Here is a 17,922-nt window from a genome sequence, read left to right as displayed (position 1 = left end):
AATAGTGTCAAATCACTTTGCTTTCTGCGTGGATTAAGTTTATGAAACAAGAAGTCAGCAGGGACCAAGTCAGGAGAGTAAGGTGGCTCGGAAAGAATTTTCATCACGTTTTTGTGCAAAATTCATGAATTTTGACGCATTCAAAACACCTTCCACATCTCGTGACATACTCCCCATAAGCCACTGTAGCCTCAGTTTTCATTAATGAAATTTGGCATTCTTCCAGCTCCACTGGTCAGTCAGCTGCGTTCTAGTAATCATTCCGTAGGTCTAGTCATTCATTAACTTTGTGCTGGAGGTTTAGTTTTTGGTTAACATCCTGTTCCATCAGGCACACTGATTCCCAGGCTGCACGCCTAATAATGATTAATGAATATGCCAGTTGTGGAATTTAGCCTGAAAATCTGGAACGTCTGTTTAGCAATACCAACAAAAAAATTATTTAAAAAACTGCAAAATGTACTTGAGAACGAGTAATTTAATTCGGTGATAACGCTAGAAAAGACTGATACTGCTAAATATAGAGCTAAATAGAGAGAAAGTAGTTTGTAACTTGCTCTATGAAATCGGGTGAAGAAACTAAGGCCCTCTTTCATCAAACTGCGCTAAAAGTTTGTAGCACGGTGAGCCACGCTGAATGGCCCGCTCTGCTCCCGACGCTCATAGAGTTCCTATGAGTGTTGGGAGCAGCGCGGGCCATTCAGCATGGCTCTCTCCGCTAAAAACTTGATAGAAGAGGCCCTAAGATTTGGTACCTTTTCACAGGCTGTATTATGGCAAAATTATTGGGGGTTATTAAATGAGCCAAAATAAACAGCGTGGGTATATACTACACAAATTGTTGTATCTGATAGGCTAGAAACTTCTTTTTAAAGCTATACATAGAACCCAACCGACATTTTGCCTTGTTCCTCAAGTTAGCACGTGCTAAGACTTGATACCTTTTCTTAGACTGTGACACATATAAACCTTTATTACATTCCTTCCCAGACAGGGGATGCTGCAACCAAATGGTATACGGCTCCTCTTTTGACCATCAGTATTGTCCTGGGTGCTGGAGCATTTTAGAATCAGTGAGGGTCTTGCAAATGTCACCAAAGATATAATGCTGAAACTTCACTAGGTCTGTCAATAAATCATCACCTTTAGAGGCAAATTCCATCAATAATTCTAAGTCGGTAATTTCACTTTCTATATATGGAGGGACTGTGTAGATCAGTAAAAGAATGAGTCTTTCCCAAATCTAACTAAAAGGCGTTCTCACTCCATCACTGCCTGAAGAAGTAAGGGATCTGTATGGAATGCTTTCTGTGCAAGCTAGGGCCCCATCCCCTTTTCCTTGCATGAGCAATGATGCATGACAAAACTTCCAGGAAATTGTGGCTATATTGAGTCTTGTTTCAGTGACATAAACAAATATCGATATTGGCTTCAATAAACAGATCGTACAAAATATCAGCTTTGTTACAAACTAACTATATATACAAAAATAATTAAATGCTAAGATTTATAGTTTTCTTAACTGAGGATTGAAACTTAGATATCAGATAGGGAGAACAAAAGTAACCATTTCTAGTTCTATGCTGCAGAATAATCTCCCATCTTGTGGTTTACATTCAGCTTTTTTTTTTTTTTTTAGCATTCTTTGTGTTAAAATGAGGTTGACCCCTTCTCGTAAATCCAAGGTAAGAGATTATGTGCTGAAAAGCAAAAGGAGACTTTGAAAACATAGTAGTAATGCTGGACAGAGAGAAAAAAATACAATATAGGAATCAAGGGCTGGCATTACGGCACCTGAAATCAAGATGTACCGAGAAAGATGGATTTTGGTGGGCACAAGAGATAAGGCAGAAGTAGAACAGAGAAGCACAGGGGAGATAGGAAGCAGATTATCAAAATACCAGAATATATCTTATGAAATATATTTAAAAATGTCCATAAATACTAAATGAAATATATAATGTGAAAAGTGCTCAGTTACTCCAAACATAAGATAAGTGCTAACTTTTTTACAATTTTCATAGTAGCTGTTGTAGTAACATTTTTGTATTGGGACGGAAGTGTTATGATGGTCCCAAACTTGTTCTCTTAGCCGTACTGCCTGTTCAGAAGACAAAGGCTCCGAGTTTGTAAACTGCGCCTACCTTTAGGCGTGGTTTAGGCATTCGATTTAAGTGGTTAACAAGCGATTTAAGGGTCTTACTAAGAGTTAATTGGGACTTAGACTGAGTTAGGCATCAGGTAGGTGTTGTCAGGAGATAGACACTTGAGTTTTTGGAAAAGTCACATCCAAGTATGTAGACGTGGGTGTAACGAGAGTGTAACATGGGCGTGATTAAGGATAGGCACCAGATAGACGCTAGTTGGGCGGCAGACCACGTCTAAACATTGTGGAAATTGTAGGCGAATGAAAAGCTGGTCTAAGTGTGGTTTCTGCTTGGGTTGAACTCGGGTTTCTATGGGCAGAACATAGACGTGCTTTGAGCTTCCTAAATGATATTTTCTACATACACTTCAGGAATCATTTTTTTTTCCTTTTCCCCCTCCTAACAGATTTAATAAGCCACCATATCAATAGGACACATCAATATAAACATATTGCATGGAAAACAGTACTTTTCTGCCCAAACAGTAAAATGGTTTACTCATTGCACCACCTTTGGCTTTCCTGCTTAAAAAGAACCCCCTTTTTTCTCACTAAACAGTGCTGCAATCAGCTCTTTCTTGAGAGCAAAGAAAGAACATGAAAAAGATATCAATATTGCACACATTACTTCATTTCTCAGCGCTTAAAATAGAAAAACCAGATGCAGACCTTAACATGCATTTTCCTTTCTTGAAAATAGAGGTGTGCAACTGCACAAAGCTGACCTCATTGTGCGATCATCAAGGTGCACCTTCAAGGTAGAATACCACAATTAAAAGATGCACTGGGTGTTGAACTCACAGCCTCTGTACAATCAGCACAGGATTTTAACACATTGAGCTACATCAGCTTCTACTCAGGTGGATCTCACTGCCCTGTCATATCATAGTTGACTGACCTGCTTGGGAATGATATCACAGTTACCACAAAGAAAACATTTGTGGCTCACCAAGTTAATGTGCCTTTTTGCATCTTGTCCATCCTCTCCAGTTCACCGGTTCAAATCCCACCTTCACTAATTTTAACAGCATCCTAACAGCTGTCATAAGTGGTGGACTTTGTTGTTTTTCATCAGCATTCTGTAGTTTGCAGGTACAGGTGCATCAGATACATTCATCTGTTCTCAGCTACAAGCCATTGTGGTAGGAATGTATTTGTTTTTATGCAATATCTGCAAAGGGCAACAGGTATGAGTTTACTAAAACTTCAGAGGGCATGGACAGGTATTGAAGGAAGGTACATGTTTTTAGATGTATCCTAGAGACATTACTATTGGAAAATTCAGCTTGGCTGGTTGTGGTTTCATGCCTGAGGAGTGTGTGTTGTGGTGGGGGAGGGGGTATAGGATGAGAGAGAACAGGCTGCTGAGAATTGCTGCAGATCATTTTAAAGATCAACTCAAATATGTTTAAGCAAAGGAATGGCTAAAGAGCTTGAAGGTTTTCTGGTAGAAAAATGAATATCAAATATTTGCTAACTGCACTCAAGACTTGAACCCCTGACGTATGGAAGATAAAAGCAGTACCTTAAGGCATAGAGCTATAGAGGGAACTTTGGTTAGAATTTGGTAACAGAGCCTCTGCAGACTAAGCAGATGACAAATGGCTTCTTGTCAAAGCTTTGAGAAGTGAAGGAAATGATTAAAAGTCAGTGCAGGTGTGTTTGCCCAAACCACACCTAAAACACATCCAATCAGATTTGAAAGTTTTCTGGTGGGAATTCCTAATGGTGCCTATGACGTCAGATGCTACTTAGGTGTGCTTAGTATAAGAAGGTCCATCAGAGCAGTGTTTTCTCTTTTAGGACTTCTAGCCTGTGTTATTGCTTATTCTGATTTCTGAGACTTTTGTTTTCTTGATTATCTTTTGACCTTTTCATTCCTATATCTGCCACAACTTTCTCCATTTCACAGGATCATTAGCAGCTATAGTAATTTGCAATTTTGATATCTTTCTAATCTTTTTCATTTTTCCAGGTGACTATGTTGCACCTATGCAAGGAATTCCTTGCTAGCAGCTCAGATACCAAATCCAGGTGAGAATGATATATTGCTAGCTACTTAGGTGTCTTTATTAGATAAAAGCTCAGGCAGAACTGATTTCTTCTTTTGGACTCCCATTCTGTGTTATTGCATATGGTGATTCTCCATTAACTTTTTGTTCCCCTGATATCTGCCACAACTCTCTCCATTCCACAGGGTCATTAGCAGGTCTGAGAATTAGTGATGATAAAAATTGGTTCCAGGAGTGTTGGCTGAAAAAACCCCATGCTGTTTGAAACTTTGATACCAGCAAAATGGATATGCAAGTTACATGAATATGTGGAACCTATAGCAGTGCTATTCTTCATAGAGCTAAAGGTAAATCTTTTTAGAGTTATAATTATTAGGCATCCTTATTATAAAAAGGGAACAGTGTTTGTGCTTCTGCTCATTCTAGCTGTTATTCTGAGACTGTGCTGTGACATATTCTCCCAAGACTTCTGCTTTTTATTTTTGCCACAGATGTCTAACATTTTCTCCCTTTCTCCTGATTCCAGGTTCCCAGAGTGGCTAATGATTCCCCTTGTGTTTCCCAGAGGCCAGAACAGGTCTTTTCAAATTGGGTTCAGCACACCAACTTGCACCTGGCCTAAGCTCAAATACCAAAACAGAAAGAATAGGTGAGAATGATGTACTGTAACTTTGTTTGCCTTTGTGATTAATTATATCCATTTTCACAATACTAACCAGTTTCACACTTTTTTTCCTTCAGATGGGTGTAGTTATTGATGATTTTCTGAGAGAATAGTCAATTGGTGAGTTTTAGGCTCTCTTTTATAAAGGTGCGCTAAATCAATGCATGCGCTAGCTGTTAACGTGTGCATAGGATAACATGCACATGTTAAGATTTACCATGCGCTTAAAGTGGTGCCGTTTAGGGCACCGTTAGCGTGTGCTAAATGTTAATGCTTGCATATTGTCCTATAGACGTGTTAGCAGTTAGCGCATATGTTGATTTAGCGTACCTTTGTAAAAGAGAGCCTAAAACTCACCAATAAACTCTTAATTTGTCTCAATCCATCTTCCTTTTTCTACAGCTTGCCTTCTCAGACCAGGAACAGATTATGGGACCTTAACAATTCTACCACAGCAACAACTTGGACCTAGGAGTGGCTTATTCTGCATTCTTGTCATCCATCTCATTGAATTGCAATTGCCTGATATTACACTTGCATGCTGCTTTCCTAGACTGTGCAATAAAAATCTTAAACCATTTTTCACCTTGTGCTTATTTATATTGAGTAGCAGCTGGGCATTAGTGTTTCCTTAATAAGTACCACTTCAGTTACTTTGTCACATTCACCTTTGTCTTATCTAGTGTTCCATGAGGCCCAGGCTGCAATGAAGAGAAGTGGAGAAGCCCTTAGGGGGTGGCAACCAGGGTAGCTGGCATGTCTCCTGCCTCACAGCCTGCAACCAGCATAATATTTGAGAAAATGAGATTATATGAGAGCTCGATCGGCATAGCACACGTGCTAGATGATAGAAAATCACCAATACCAGCTCTGCTGGGTACCGAGCAATATTAACGTTGTGTCAGTGTGATCCTAAGCAAGATAAGTCACAGCGATGTGGGGTAATTTAAAGGTAAGTTGCCATACGGGTTGGCGCAGAGGCACAGAGCCACCGCTCAGCCCAGCGTCATCACATGACCCCGCTAATTGGCTTATTAACAAGCAATTATCAACATTAATTGGATTTAATTTAAATGTAGGTGTGCAAATTTAGATGTAGGATTTGCACCTAAATTTAACATGTGCTGTCAAAAGAGGGGGCACAGAAATGGGAGGATTATGGGTGGATTGAGAGCATTCCTTACATTTACACATGTAATTATAGGATAAGGGGTATTTCACCACGTTTTCGTGGTGCAAAGAAGAAGTGAAGGGATTTGAAAGAGGTTACTAGCTAGGAGACAGAATGTAAATATAAAGGAATGGAGATGGCAAAAAACATGAAGGTGAGAAAAGGGTGAGAAGTAGCATGAGGGGGAAGCAAGATGAAAGATGGTAGAGAGTCAGACTATGGAGAGACAAACACATGGAGTACAGAGAAATGAAAGAAATGTGGAGACTGGATAAATAATTCATAACATAACACAAAAGTAAAGCTTACTGTGGTAGTTGACCTGGGTCAAGGGTGGGGAATAGCTGGTATTTTGCCATTTTCCATCAGAAAAATAAAATATATAGATATAAAATATACATATATTTTTTTAACTGAAGGGACATAGGGGAGCAGAGGCAGTTTGTAATATCAAGGTCTGAATAAGTTTTGTAATGGAGAAGTCTGACATCAAGTCTTAGATTGAAAGAGAATATTTATTTTTCCCCCAACAATACAATAATTCTGCCTGAGTGTGGGTGGTATGTATAGGCCAGAATGGATTAGAAGGTATATGACTGTGGTATAGATGGGCTGTGGGTGGAAGGGGGAGAAGGAGAAGGAAGAGAAAATAAGAGAAGTGGAGTAAATTGGTGGGGACAGTGGCGTAGTAAGGGGGCATGCCATCTTTGCGGGGGGCACTGGCACCTCTTCTCCTTTCTGTCCCCATGTACCTCCTTAAATGTTTGCCGGTATGAGCAGCATCTTCTACTCAGCTCCCTTCTGATGTTACTTCCTGGTCATGAGGCCAGGACGTGATGTCAGGAGAGAGCTGAGGCTGGCGCGAGCAGCAGATGGAAGATGCTGCTCACGCTGGCTGACAAGAGGTAGTATCCAATCTACCGACCACGACACCAGACTACAAAACTTTCAGAAAAGAAATAAAAGCCCTGCTATTCAAGAAATCCATCAAAAAAAACTAACACCGCAGGAAGCACTTCAGTCCTCCGAAGTAACCCGTACAACTCTGTAACTCTTCTGGAAATGTCCAGATAACCTCTTATGAACCGCAAGGTAATGGTGGAATAAAAGTCACTAATGTAATGCAATGCATGAGGGTAGGTTTGCCAGATTTTCCAATTGGAAAATCCATACCCCTAGAACCACCCCTGGCCCACCCTAGCCTCGCCCCCTGCTGCCTGCTCTTGTCGGGCAGGAAGTCTGCGCATGCCACACAATGACATCAAACGCTATAGGTCATTGAGTGGTATCCGCACATGTGTGGACTTCCTCCTTGCCCAACGCATTTTGCTGGCCTACATTGTATGCATCTTCTGCTGGCCTAGGGAGACACATACAGCTTCCTAGGTCCGCCTAAGGCTAATTCCGGGCCAAGCCACACCCACACCTTAGGTGAACTTACGTGCCTCCCTAGGTTCCCGGAGGCGCCTCCAATGTAGGCAGCTTGCCTTGAGAGGGTTTAAAAAAAAAAAAAAAAAAATGTGTGTCTCGATTGGCTGGTTAGGCAGCAGTTGGCTACCTACAATCGGGACGCTTTTTATAGAATCCTGGCCTCAGTGCTTCCCTTGCTCTTCTTTCAGCCACAACTCTTCCCAGTGTGTGGGCTGCCTCTGTGTTCTACGTCTAAATATGACCTGGCCAGTTGTGCCTATTTTGTTTTCCTTTTTACAGACACAGTAATGTGTGCGGAGTTGAGCACCCCCAATCATTTTAAATCTTTATTTTTATTACTTTTTATAAACATATAACCATCATATAATATAACACAATGTCTACACATTTTACTAAGTTCAATAATGTCTAATTTCATAACAGGCAAGCAAATTCCATATACTGTATAGTGGAGATGAAAACTTAAAAAGATTATCTCTTGAAAAAGAAGAATAAGCCATACCTAATAATTCCTGCCGCAGGCCTCAGATTTTATTTTTAATCATTTTGAAAAGTTGGCTCCTATGGTGAAGAAGAACATATTTACTTGTATCCAATCCCACAAAACCTCTCCCATTTCTAAAGATCTATTAAAATCCTGTATGTAAACCACTTTGAATGTGGTTGCATAACTACAAAAAGGCAGTATACAATTCCCTTCCCTTGCTGTGCGTATTCATAGTTTATTTCAGCTCAGCATACTGAAATGTTTTTAAGGGTTAAACTAATTTTTCACTTCCACTTTCATTCATGCACCATCTACGCTCCATAGGACTGAAATCCTTTGCACCCTGTTCTTAGGCAGTATCATCCATGGGCAGTCCCTTGTCTTGATATCCAGGGTTCCTCAATCTTTTAGCTCTGGACTTTTGATGCACTTTGATCTTTGATTTGCTATTGCCATATTTTGAAAGCTGAACTTTAATGATGTGGCACTTTATTTTAGTCAAACCTAGCGCCATGATATGCTAGTTAACAGAGCTGTAAGGAACAGGAAAATTCTTTCCAGTGAGTAGTTCAACTGTGAGTGGAAGATTTCTATCCTCAAATAGCTGGTGACAAAGAAATACTCTCACTATGAGAGGCATGCACACAGCCACATCCATCACTGACAGTGAGTTTCATCTGTTATGGGAGACGGGATACTAGTGATTAATGGTCTTCTCCAGTTCAGAACAATCCAAAGAGTAGAACATCTAGTTACTTGTTTGGTTTCAGAGATGTCATTAAACAATGAAAGCTTTTTGAATAATTTAGGTCTCTTACGGATTAGATTATGCGTGTGCGCTAAAAAGCTCAGTCTCCAAATGTTACAGAAAGAGCGATCTAAGCAAACATGGAATGGCAGGGCTCCATTTTAAGCTGGGGTTGTTAGAGGTTTGTTGGATAAGACGCCCGGAATCAAACCAAAAGTGCCCCTGTCAGGCGTGTCTGGACTCCCTTTTATCAGCGACATCAAATGCTTTCCTTCTAGCCAATACGTCACCATGTCCCCTTTTCCCTATGAAAAAAGAACAAAATAGTTACTATCCAATTCAAAATTATTTCCTAAAACCTGTCATCATACAAATAATGCCTGAGAGCTCTACAATTGCAGTCTTTATTTAATTTATTCACTTTATAGAATTATGCCTAGCGGTGCCTATGCAGACTTAGGGCATTAGTAGGCATTCTAGAAGTAGGTGTTGGTATATTAGTCTACCACGCCTATTCTCTGCTCCCCTATCCACGCCCACTTTTCAGGTTATTGCTCATAAAACCAAGATGGAAATCCTTTTTCACAGAAATGATGGTGGATGCTTGGAATGCCCTCCCATGGGAGGCTGTGAGGACAAAAATGGTGACAATTCAAGAATGCGTGGGATCAACTCAAAGAGAAAGGATAGAATCCAATTACAGTAAATCTTAAATGACCTCATAACTGGAGTGAGCTTAATGGCAAAGAAACATATCAGGAGCAAGGCTGGAGCGAGCTTTGACAGCAAATCCAGGTAGTTGGGAAGTAGGACTGGTGCAAGGTAGACTTCTGTCGACTGTGCTCCAAAATTGGCAGGGAGAGAGAAGGTATACCAGTGTTTAATCATAATGAAGTGGAATCTGTGGAGAGTGCCAGATTTAACTCTGGTCACCTTGTTGGGCAGACTGGATGGACCATGTAGGGCTTTATCTCCTGACATTTACTACAGTATATACTCCAATATATGTCAATCCAAATATAAGTCGAGACCCTCATTTCCCCCCCCCCCAAAGAAGGAAAAATGGTTGACTCGGGCGGCTTAATATTCAAGTGCCTTGCCCTGCCAGGATCTGCACCCAGAACCCCCTCCCTCCCCTGTCAGACTCTGTACCAGCCCCCTCCCTGCCAGGCACTGCATACAGCCGCCTTCCTTCCCTCCCTCCCTCCCATGCTCTCAACCCTGTCTCCCTCCCTGCCCTGTCTATCGTACCTCCTCTGCCACTGGAATCCCTGATAGTCCAGAGGTGTAGCGGGCAGGAGCGAGCTTTTCACGCTCCTGCCTTGCTGCTATCCCTGTCGGTCACTTCTGCTGCTCAGTACCGGTCAGCGGCTGAAGCCGGAACTCGCAACAGCAACCGACAGGGTTAGCAGCGGGGCAAGAGTGTGACAGCAGGGCAGGGATTCCAGAGGTACAATGGACAGGGTAGAGAGGGGGGACAGGTTGCAGAGCCTGACGGCCCAGCAGAGGCCTGCCATAAGTCTGGGAGGGGGCGGGTGGGCACTGGGCTGAATATAAACCGGTATCCTCATATTTGGACCAATTTTTTGGCCCAAAAATTCCGGTTTATATTTGAGTATATATGGTATGTAAGTTACTACTGTATGTATTGCTCCCAAATAGTTTGCAAGAGGTGGACAATCCACACCTCACATTGTTGGCTAAGGAAGCCAAAGCTTGTTTCATACCTGTAACACACACACTTGTGTATATCCTGAAACTGCTTTCTTTCTCCCGGAGAGCACTTTTCTTGCAACCTGTTTCTTTGATGTTAAGTGATTGAACACCTTAAACCTACCTTGATTTTTAAAGTGCCACGACAAACCAATGTGTAGTTTCCAATCTGTTCCAACAGTTCATATGTATTTGTGCTGCACTGTATTTTGAGAGCTACAAAAAAAAAAAGAAAAGAAAAACAAACCTCAGACATCTGTGTCAATTTCCTTGGCTTCAGAAACATAATCACATCTAAGCATCAATCAGGTGAAGGCTCGTGCCATTTCCACACAGCACAGTACTATTTCCACTTGCTATGATGTTATTGATACTAGGTTTCCGGAAATGGAGTCTAGTCTGCAGGGACCATCTTGGGCCACATACAGGGCTGTCATCAGGCACTTTGTCTTCTTATATCTGATATTCTTGTGTTTGGTTTCGTGCTGAGAGCAGACATGTGAGACTTGCATGCCGCGCTAAGCATCTGGGTTCAGTTTTATTTCTGCATCTCTTTCTAAAAGTGGCAATTACCAGCTGGCTCTATGTCACCAGGGACATATCGAGGCAGCCCCAGTATTGCTCCATTGCATCTGAGATTTTCTTGTCTTGCTGTCCTTAGAGAAAATGGGCAACAAATCCAATGGGGCAAACGCTGGTCAAGCTACTCCTTGGTGACCTGGAACCATTCAGAAAACTAACTAGTTCTTGTAGTACTTATACTGTATATGGCAGTAGCATTGTGTTTGAAAGCCATGTGAATATAATTGATTTTGTATTGCCATTTTGCTAAGGTTACCAAATGGCTCCAGAAAAAGGAGGATGGATTGAGATATCTAGGTTTTTCTTCCATTGAAAGCAATGACAGAACATATACAGTACATAAGCATGGATTAATGAGAGAAAGCCAACAACTACACTGGCTTCCAGTATCATACTGTATTGAATACAGAATATTGATGATTATTCACCAGATAGTTTATGGGGAACCACCATAGTACTTGATCCAAATTTTGCAGAAATATACACCAACGTGCAGTGGCGTAGTAAGGGAGGGGCAGGGGGTGCAGACCGCCCTGGGCACCATGTCATTGGGGGCGCTGGAACCTCTCTGCCCCATCCTGCCACACCACTCCATGCTCGTGCCATCCCTGACCCCAACCTGTACCTCTGTAGATCTTTGCTAACTGCGAGCAGCTTCTCCAGCCTGTTGCGCGTGCCAGCCTGGTTCCCCTCTGAATCACTTCCGGGTCTTGGGGGCCAGGAAGTGACATCAGAGAAGAAATCCAACACTGGCGAAAAGCCATTCATGCTGGCGAAGAGTCAGAGGTGGGGGAAGGGAGAGTGCATGTGGGAAGGAGCCGGGGGGGGGGGGCACGGATAGGAGGGTACGGGGGGGCACCATTGCTCCGGGCACCTCCTAGTCGTACTACACCACTGCCAACACGTACTTTATGATCTCAATCAATGACTGGGACACATCATATGAAAACGTGGGCATCAGCGATATTAAAGGCTGGTCCATGTATGAGGTTGTGCAGCAATAAGACGAGTTTCAAGAAGTTGTTGAAGGCTCATTTTTTTGTTAAAGCTTTTTACTAACTCTTGTAGGGCTCTGAGTATAGATCTTATTTGGCATTGTTGCTCATGTTGCAACATGTGTTTCTATGGCTCTTTTGACATTAAGAAAACTGAGTCGGGATGGTGCAGAGTGACACTGACGAGGGGGCTCTTACTTGAAGAAGCTATAGGGCTAAAAGCAAGAATGATAAAAACTAAGCTTCAATATCTAAAGCACTTATGAAACATAAGGGACATTAATTGGGTTTATTATAAGTCGCAGTTGATTTAAATGCAAGAAGTATTAAGAAAAATATAAAGCAGATCTGATGACGACTTGAGTGCACAGATTCTTATGAAGCAAAAGTTGATAGCTCATGAGAGACACTTCTGAAGATCTTGCAAAAAAAAAAAAATAAATTTTGAAATTAGTGGCTATGTTGTACTATTTTTCAACGTCTTATTGCTTTCAACGTCTTATTGCTTATTGGAGATCTGCATCTCCAAATGCCTGTTTAGTTGGCCCTGTTGCTTTTGTTCAACATCGAGTTACGTAAAGCAGCCGTTTCACCATCTGCCAAGTAAAGGGTTACGAGCTGATGAATCTTCATGTGCTACGTGGGTAATCTAATTGCAGTTAACAGTCTATCGTGCTTGCTAAACTTTGTAAAAGTTTGTGCATTTTTGCTGAAAATGTTTTGTTTATTAGAATTGTTAAGCACATCGAACTGTTTGATGCCCAGCAGTATATAAATAAAATGTTATGTTGTGTTACTTTGTTGCCTTACATTCAACCAGCTCTTAACCCATAAAGCCCATAACGAGGGCATTCACTTTATTTATTAATTGTCTCTGTGGAACTGTGACAAAGGCTTTGCTAAAATCTAAGTACACCAAACTAGGCCATAACCATAGCAGAGAGAGGAATACACTTCAAGTGTTAGTGGGGAAAAATGATAAAGTACCAAACAGCAGGAACATGCTCCAAATGCTGTTAGAAACAAAGATCAAGTCCGAGTACCAGTGGAGACAAAGGGAAGGAGCAGGCTTGTAGGAGCAGAATAGTTAAAAAAGCAAACCAAATCTCAAAACTAGGTTGCTTCTTCCCCTGTGTGTTTCTTGTGTAGAAAGCAATAATGTGTCTGGGGAGGGGGGGAGGGGTGATCCACAAGAGACAGCCAAGAGGACGTGGGAAGGCATACTCATTTGCTCAGCCCCCTGCATCACCATTTCTTGGAACAGGATGAGAAATGAGAACCCGGGACTAGAGAATGACTGCAGGAACTCAATTTCTCCGTCCCGTCCCTGCGAGTTTTGTTGCTGACCCTGTCCCATTCCTGTAGGCGCTGCCTTAACTGCACACGCCTCGAGCGCTTACGATATGAAAGTGTTTGAGGCTTGTGCAAATGAGGACGGAGCTTGCAGGAATGGGGCAGGGACAGGAAAAGAACTTGCGGGGACAGGATGGGAAAATGAGTCCCTGCGGGGACGGGGAAAAATTGGTCCCCTTGTCATTCTCTACTTGGGACCTTCATAAAAGAGACTCATTTTATTAGAGTCCTAACAGTGAAAGAAAGAAGTGGCTCTTGACTGGCTGTCACAGCTAACCTAACTCCTCTTTCTAGAACGGAAGACACTGGGCCATCCGATTCACCATATTTTGGTATTATCCACAAAGAGGTCAACTTGACCAGACAGCCCTTTAGCAATATTGTTTACAAAAATGTTAAAAAAAAGAGCTGGCCCATGAATCAAACGTTATGGTGTGGCATACCAACTAGTAACATCCCTATCCTCAGAGTGAGCTTCATTTATCACACATTACATCTCTGTAATGTATTTTATTTATATACCACTTTTAACTTACATTCAGATACTCAAAGCATTTTTCCCTATCAGTTCTGGTGGGCTCACACTCTATCTAATGTACCTGGGGCAATGGGGGATTAAGTGACTTGCCCAAGGTTACAAGGACAGCATGGGATTTGAACTCACAACCTTAGAGTGCTGACGTTGTAGCTCTAACCACTGTTCCGCACACAGATGGATCCAATAGCTTTGCATTAATCTGATTCCTTTTGAGTCAAGAGGATGAGCGTACTTATCTATCAAACTACAGACAAGGCCATACCTATATTTTCTGTAGGAGGCTTCCTTAGGTAGATTAAGTTTTAAAGCCATTTTAGCACTGGAAATTGCCTTTTACGTAACTGCTTTTTTGTTTTTACATATAAGTAAATGTCCCTGTCTCTTTAAGTTTACCTGCAGTTTGAAGAGACATTCCTGGGGACAGTGTTGGGAAAGAGGATTATTTTGTGTATAGTTTTTTGTTTTCAAAAGTACGTACATATTTTTTACTTCAAAATCTGCATTTTCCTGAGGTAATTTTCAAAGTAAAAGCGTGCATATATTTTCACTTTGAAAATTCTATTACGTCTTCAGAATGAAAAATACATTTGTGCTTTTCACGGTGTCAGGTCAAAAGCGCGCTGGGACAAAGGTGCGCCCAGACAATTGAGCGCAGCGCGGAGGCGCGCGCCGCTCTAAGTTACTGTTTTTAGGGCTCCGACGGGGGGGCATGGGGGCGAACCCCCCCACTTTACTTAATAGACATTGCGCTGCATTGTGGGGGCGTTGTGGGGGGTGTGGGGGGTTGTAAACCCCCACATTTTACTGAAAACTTCACTTTTTCCCTGTTTTTAGGGAAAAAGTTCAGTTTACAGTAAAATGTAGAGGGTTACAACCCCCCAAACCACCCATAACGCTGGCGCGATGTCTATTAAGTAAAGTGGGGGGTTCCCCCCCACACCCCCTCATCAGAGCCCTAAAAACAGTAATTTAGAGCGACGCGCGCCTCCGCGCTGCACTCAATTGTCTGGGCGCGCCTTTGTCTTTCGCGCCGTTGTCTATGAACCCTTTTCACAGCTGTGGTGACTGGGTTGACTCTACCTTCACTTGTTGACTCCATTCTCGATGCTGTATTCACAGTATCTCCAAAGAGACAATATCGTGGCATTTTGGTCCCGACCACTCCAGCAACAACTGGCCCTGTTAGAGCAGAAAATGTACTTAGTGAGTTTTATTATTGAAATTCTATTTTACAAATATTTGTATTTTTTACTGTACTATTGTATTTCGCTGATTGTCCAGCTCTTTTTAGTGTAAACCGCCTAGAACTTTTGATTATGGCGGTATAAAAGAATAAAGTTATTATTATTATTACTCTGATCTTTGCAATGATTTGAATGAAAGGCATACACAGCACTGTACATTTAACATTCAATAGATGGTCCCTTCTCAGAAAAGCTTACAATCTAATTTAGGGGTCCTTTTTTTTAAGGCGCTCTAACTGATTTAGCGCGCGCTAAATGCTAAGGTGCCCATAGAATATAATGGATGTCAGCATTTAAATTGGTTAGCGCGCCTTAATAAAAGGACCCCTTAGTTGGATAATTTGATAAATAAACAGACTCAAACTCAAACTTACTGTATAAATTCAGATTTTTAAAAAGCACAAATTCAAATAAAACAAAGGCTCTTGCAGATTTGTCTGCTGAATAGAAAAAAAATATATATATTTATTTATTTTTAATTCTTTATTCATTTTTAATCTTACATCAAGTGTACAAATAATAAAACATTTGAAATTAAATACATCACTTGAATTTCTTTCTAATATAACATCAAATATATAAATTTATTCCCTTCCCACCCCCTTTCCTTTAACATTTAATCAAAAATTTACAATGTAAATATTCTTTTTCTTTTGATTAAATCCACAGTAAACTATAAATCACCCTCCTCCTCCCATTTGCAAATATACTTTCACTACAAAATGGTGTCTATTCATTACAATAAGTTGTCAGCGGCCCCCAGATCTTTTTAAATTTATTATAATACCCTTTTTGAGTAGCAATTATGCTTTCCATTTTATAAATGTGACACAACGAAGTACTCTGTAGAAAAAAGGCTCACAAATAAGTCCTTCTGCCAGGTATTGTGACCTGGATTAGCCACTGTTGGAAACAGGAAACTGGGCTAGATGAACTATTGGTCTGAGCCAGTATGGCTGTTCTTATTGTGTTTGGAATGAAATCTACCTCACACAATCTACCAGTTTTCTTTTTTCTTTTTTTTTTTTTAAATTCTTTATTGATTTTCAAAACTTCAATAGTGCAATAAACAGATATATAATATACAATAGATCAATAAAAACACATTCAGCTTACAAATATACATAACCAACCATTTCTCCCACCCACCCACAGTGGCAGTAACGAGCCAATGAGGTTAAACCAAGGCGTGATTATTTCTTATTGAAAACTTTTCCCAATCTACCAGTTTTCAAAGTTTCCCACGATTTTCATGTGTATGAGAATAGACATGTACAGTATTTCTTCCACAATTTGACTATTGTATATAGAGTGTTTCTCAACTTTTTCAAGCCAAGTACCCCCTAAGCCTAACAAATACCAACCGAGTACCCCCGCCCAAGCTCTGCCCCTGACTCCACCCCCATAGTAATAATACTTATTGTAATGCAATTTTTTCCATCCATTTTTCATATAAGCACAATATAATCTTATTAATACATAATGATAACCATAAAATTAAAAAAACACAAAGTACACTGTACGCAGAGAAAATGCATAACTAAGTGGCCAGTCTTAACAAAAAACCCAATAAGGGGACACGTCAAATATCTAAGTAAGAAAAATCCCCAACGTGATCTGCGTTTGTACTCTGGTAACTCACCCACAAAAGAGAACCAATTACTCCAATAAATTTTTAAGTGAATGTGCACCCTCAGTGTATTCAAACGAGCTAAGAGAGCTATGGACAAAGTCCGTGCTCAGAGGCTCATACATTGAAAAACCCAAGGCATTATTGCAGTCCTTGGTTACACACAATCATAGGAGTACACGGGTGTGTTTTTTGAAATAACATAAAGTGAATTAATAAAGCAATACTTTGAAGTGCAGTCTGAACAGCACCATTGATTGAGAGATAATTCCATTTCAGATGTGCACTCTGTACTGAGAGTTTGGCTCCGGGTAAAGCGTCACTCTCTACGGTTCCTGACAAAGGGGTGATCATCCCGAAACTGAGCTCTGGTGAATTGCAGCAGTTAAACAATTGAAAATGAAATGGCATAGTCAAAAAGTGCCTGCTATTGCATGGGTTTCCAGTATGCCGCCTGTAGATGAAAGAAAACGGACTTTCCCAAGATAAGTACTGTGATTAGTGCAGCCTCTTTCAAGCGCTAGTACACTGGGCACTTCAAAGCTATATTGTAAACCGTTCAAACAATGCTCTATGTGCTAACGTCAGAATCTTAAATTTTATCCTAAATTCCCTTGGTAACCAGTGGAATTTCCAATACAAAAGAGTCACATGATCATAAATATGTGCATGACCTAACAACCGAATCGCACTGTTTGTAAGTGTTTTAATTGCCCTGCTATGTAATTACTTGAATCTTGCGATGTAATTACTTGAATCTTGCGATGTAATTACTTGAATCTTGAATCTTTGCTATGTAACTCTATCAAAAAAATCCAGTTATACTCTAATTTGTAATTCTCTACCGTATCATGTAATTTACATGAATCATTGTTATGTAATTCTCTCGGTAATGTCCAGACCTCTTCTAATTTGTAATCCGCCTAGAACCGCAAGGCACAGGCGGAATAGAAATCACTAATGTAATGTAATTATTCCTGCATATACTAAATTGCCATAATCCAACTGATACAGCACAAAAGCATGAACTAAAGTGTGCAACAATTTCTCATCCAAAAAAAATCTCGAATAGCTCTAAGTTGTCTTAATGCTCCAAATTCTTTAGCAGTAGCAACCACACAAATCCACTGAATATCTCCTTCCTCTGACCACCTTGGTCACTATGTGGTTAGTGATGGGGCAATTTGTGGGTAGTAGGGGAGCTGCTA

At 40.9% G+C, this 17,922-nt stretch overlaps 1 protein-coding gene across 1 annotated transcript in view; it reads right to left on the bottom strand.

Annotated features, from left to right (window-relative positions):
* Window positions 1-7,736: 7,736 nt before the first annotated feature.
* Window positions 7,737-17,922, bottom strand: part of LOC117368913 (atrial natriuretic peptide receptor 1-like) — a 164,766-nt gene continuing 154,580 nt past the window's right edge. The window contains 3 exon segments of the mRNA XM_033962688.1: window positions 7,737-8,964; window positions 10,497-10,588; window positions 14,921-15,019. Of these exon segments, the coding sequence (XP_033818579.1) occupies window positions 8,821-8,964; window positions 10,497-10,588; window positions 14,921-15,019 (335 nt within the window). The 3' untranslated portion in view covers window positions 7,737-8,820.

This window comes from Geotrypetes seraphini, chromosome 1 (assembly GCF_902459505.1).
Source record: "Geotrypetes seraphini chromosome 1, aGeoSer1.1, whole genome shotgun sequence".
NCBI lineage: Eukaryota > Metazoa > Chordata > Amphibia > Gymnophiona > Dermophiidae > Geotrypetes > Geotrypetes seraphini.
This window is presented reverse-complemented; position numbering and strand designations above follow the sequence as displayed.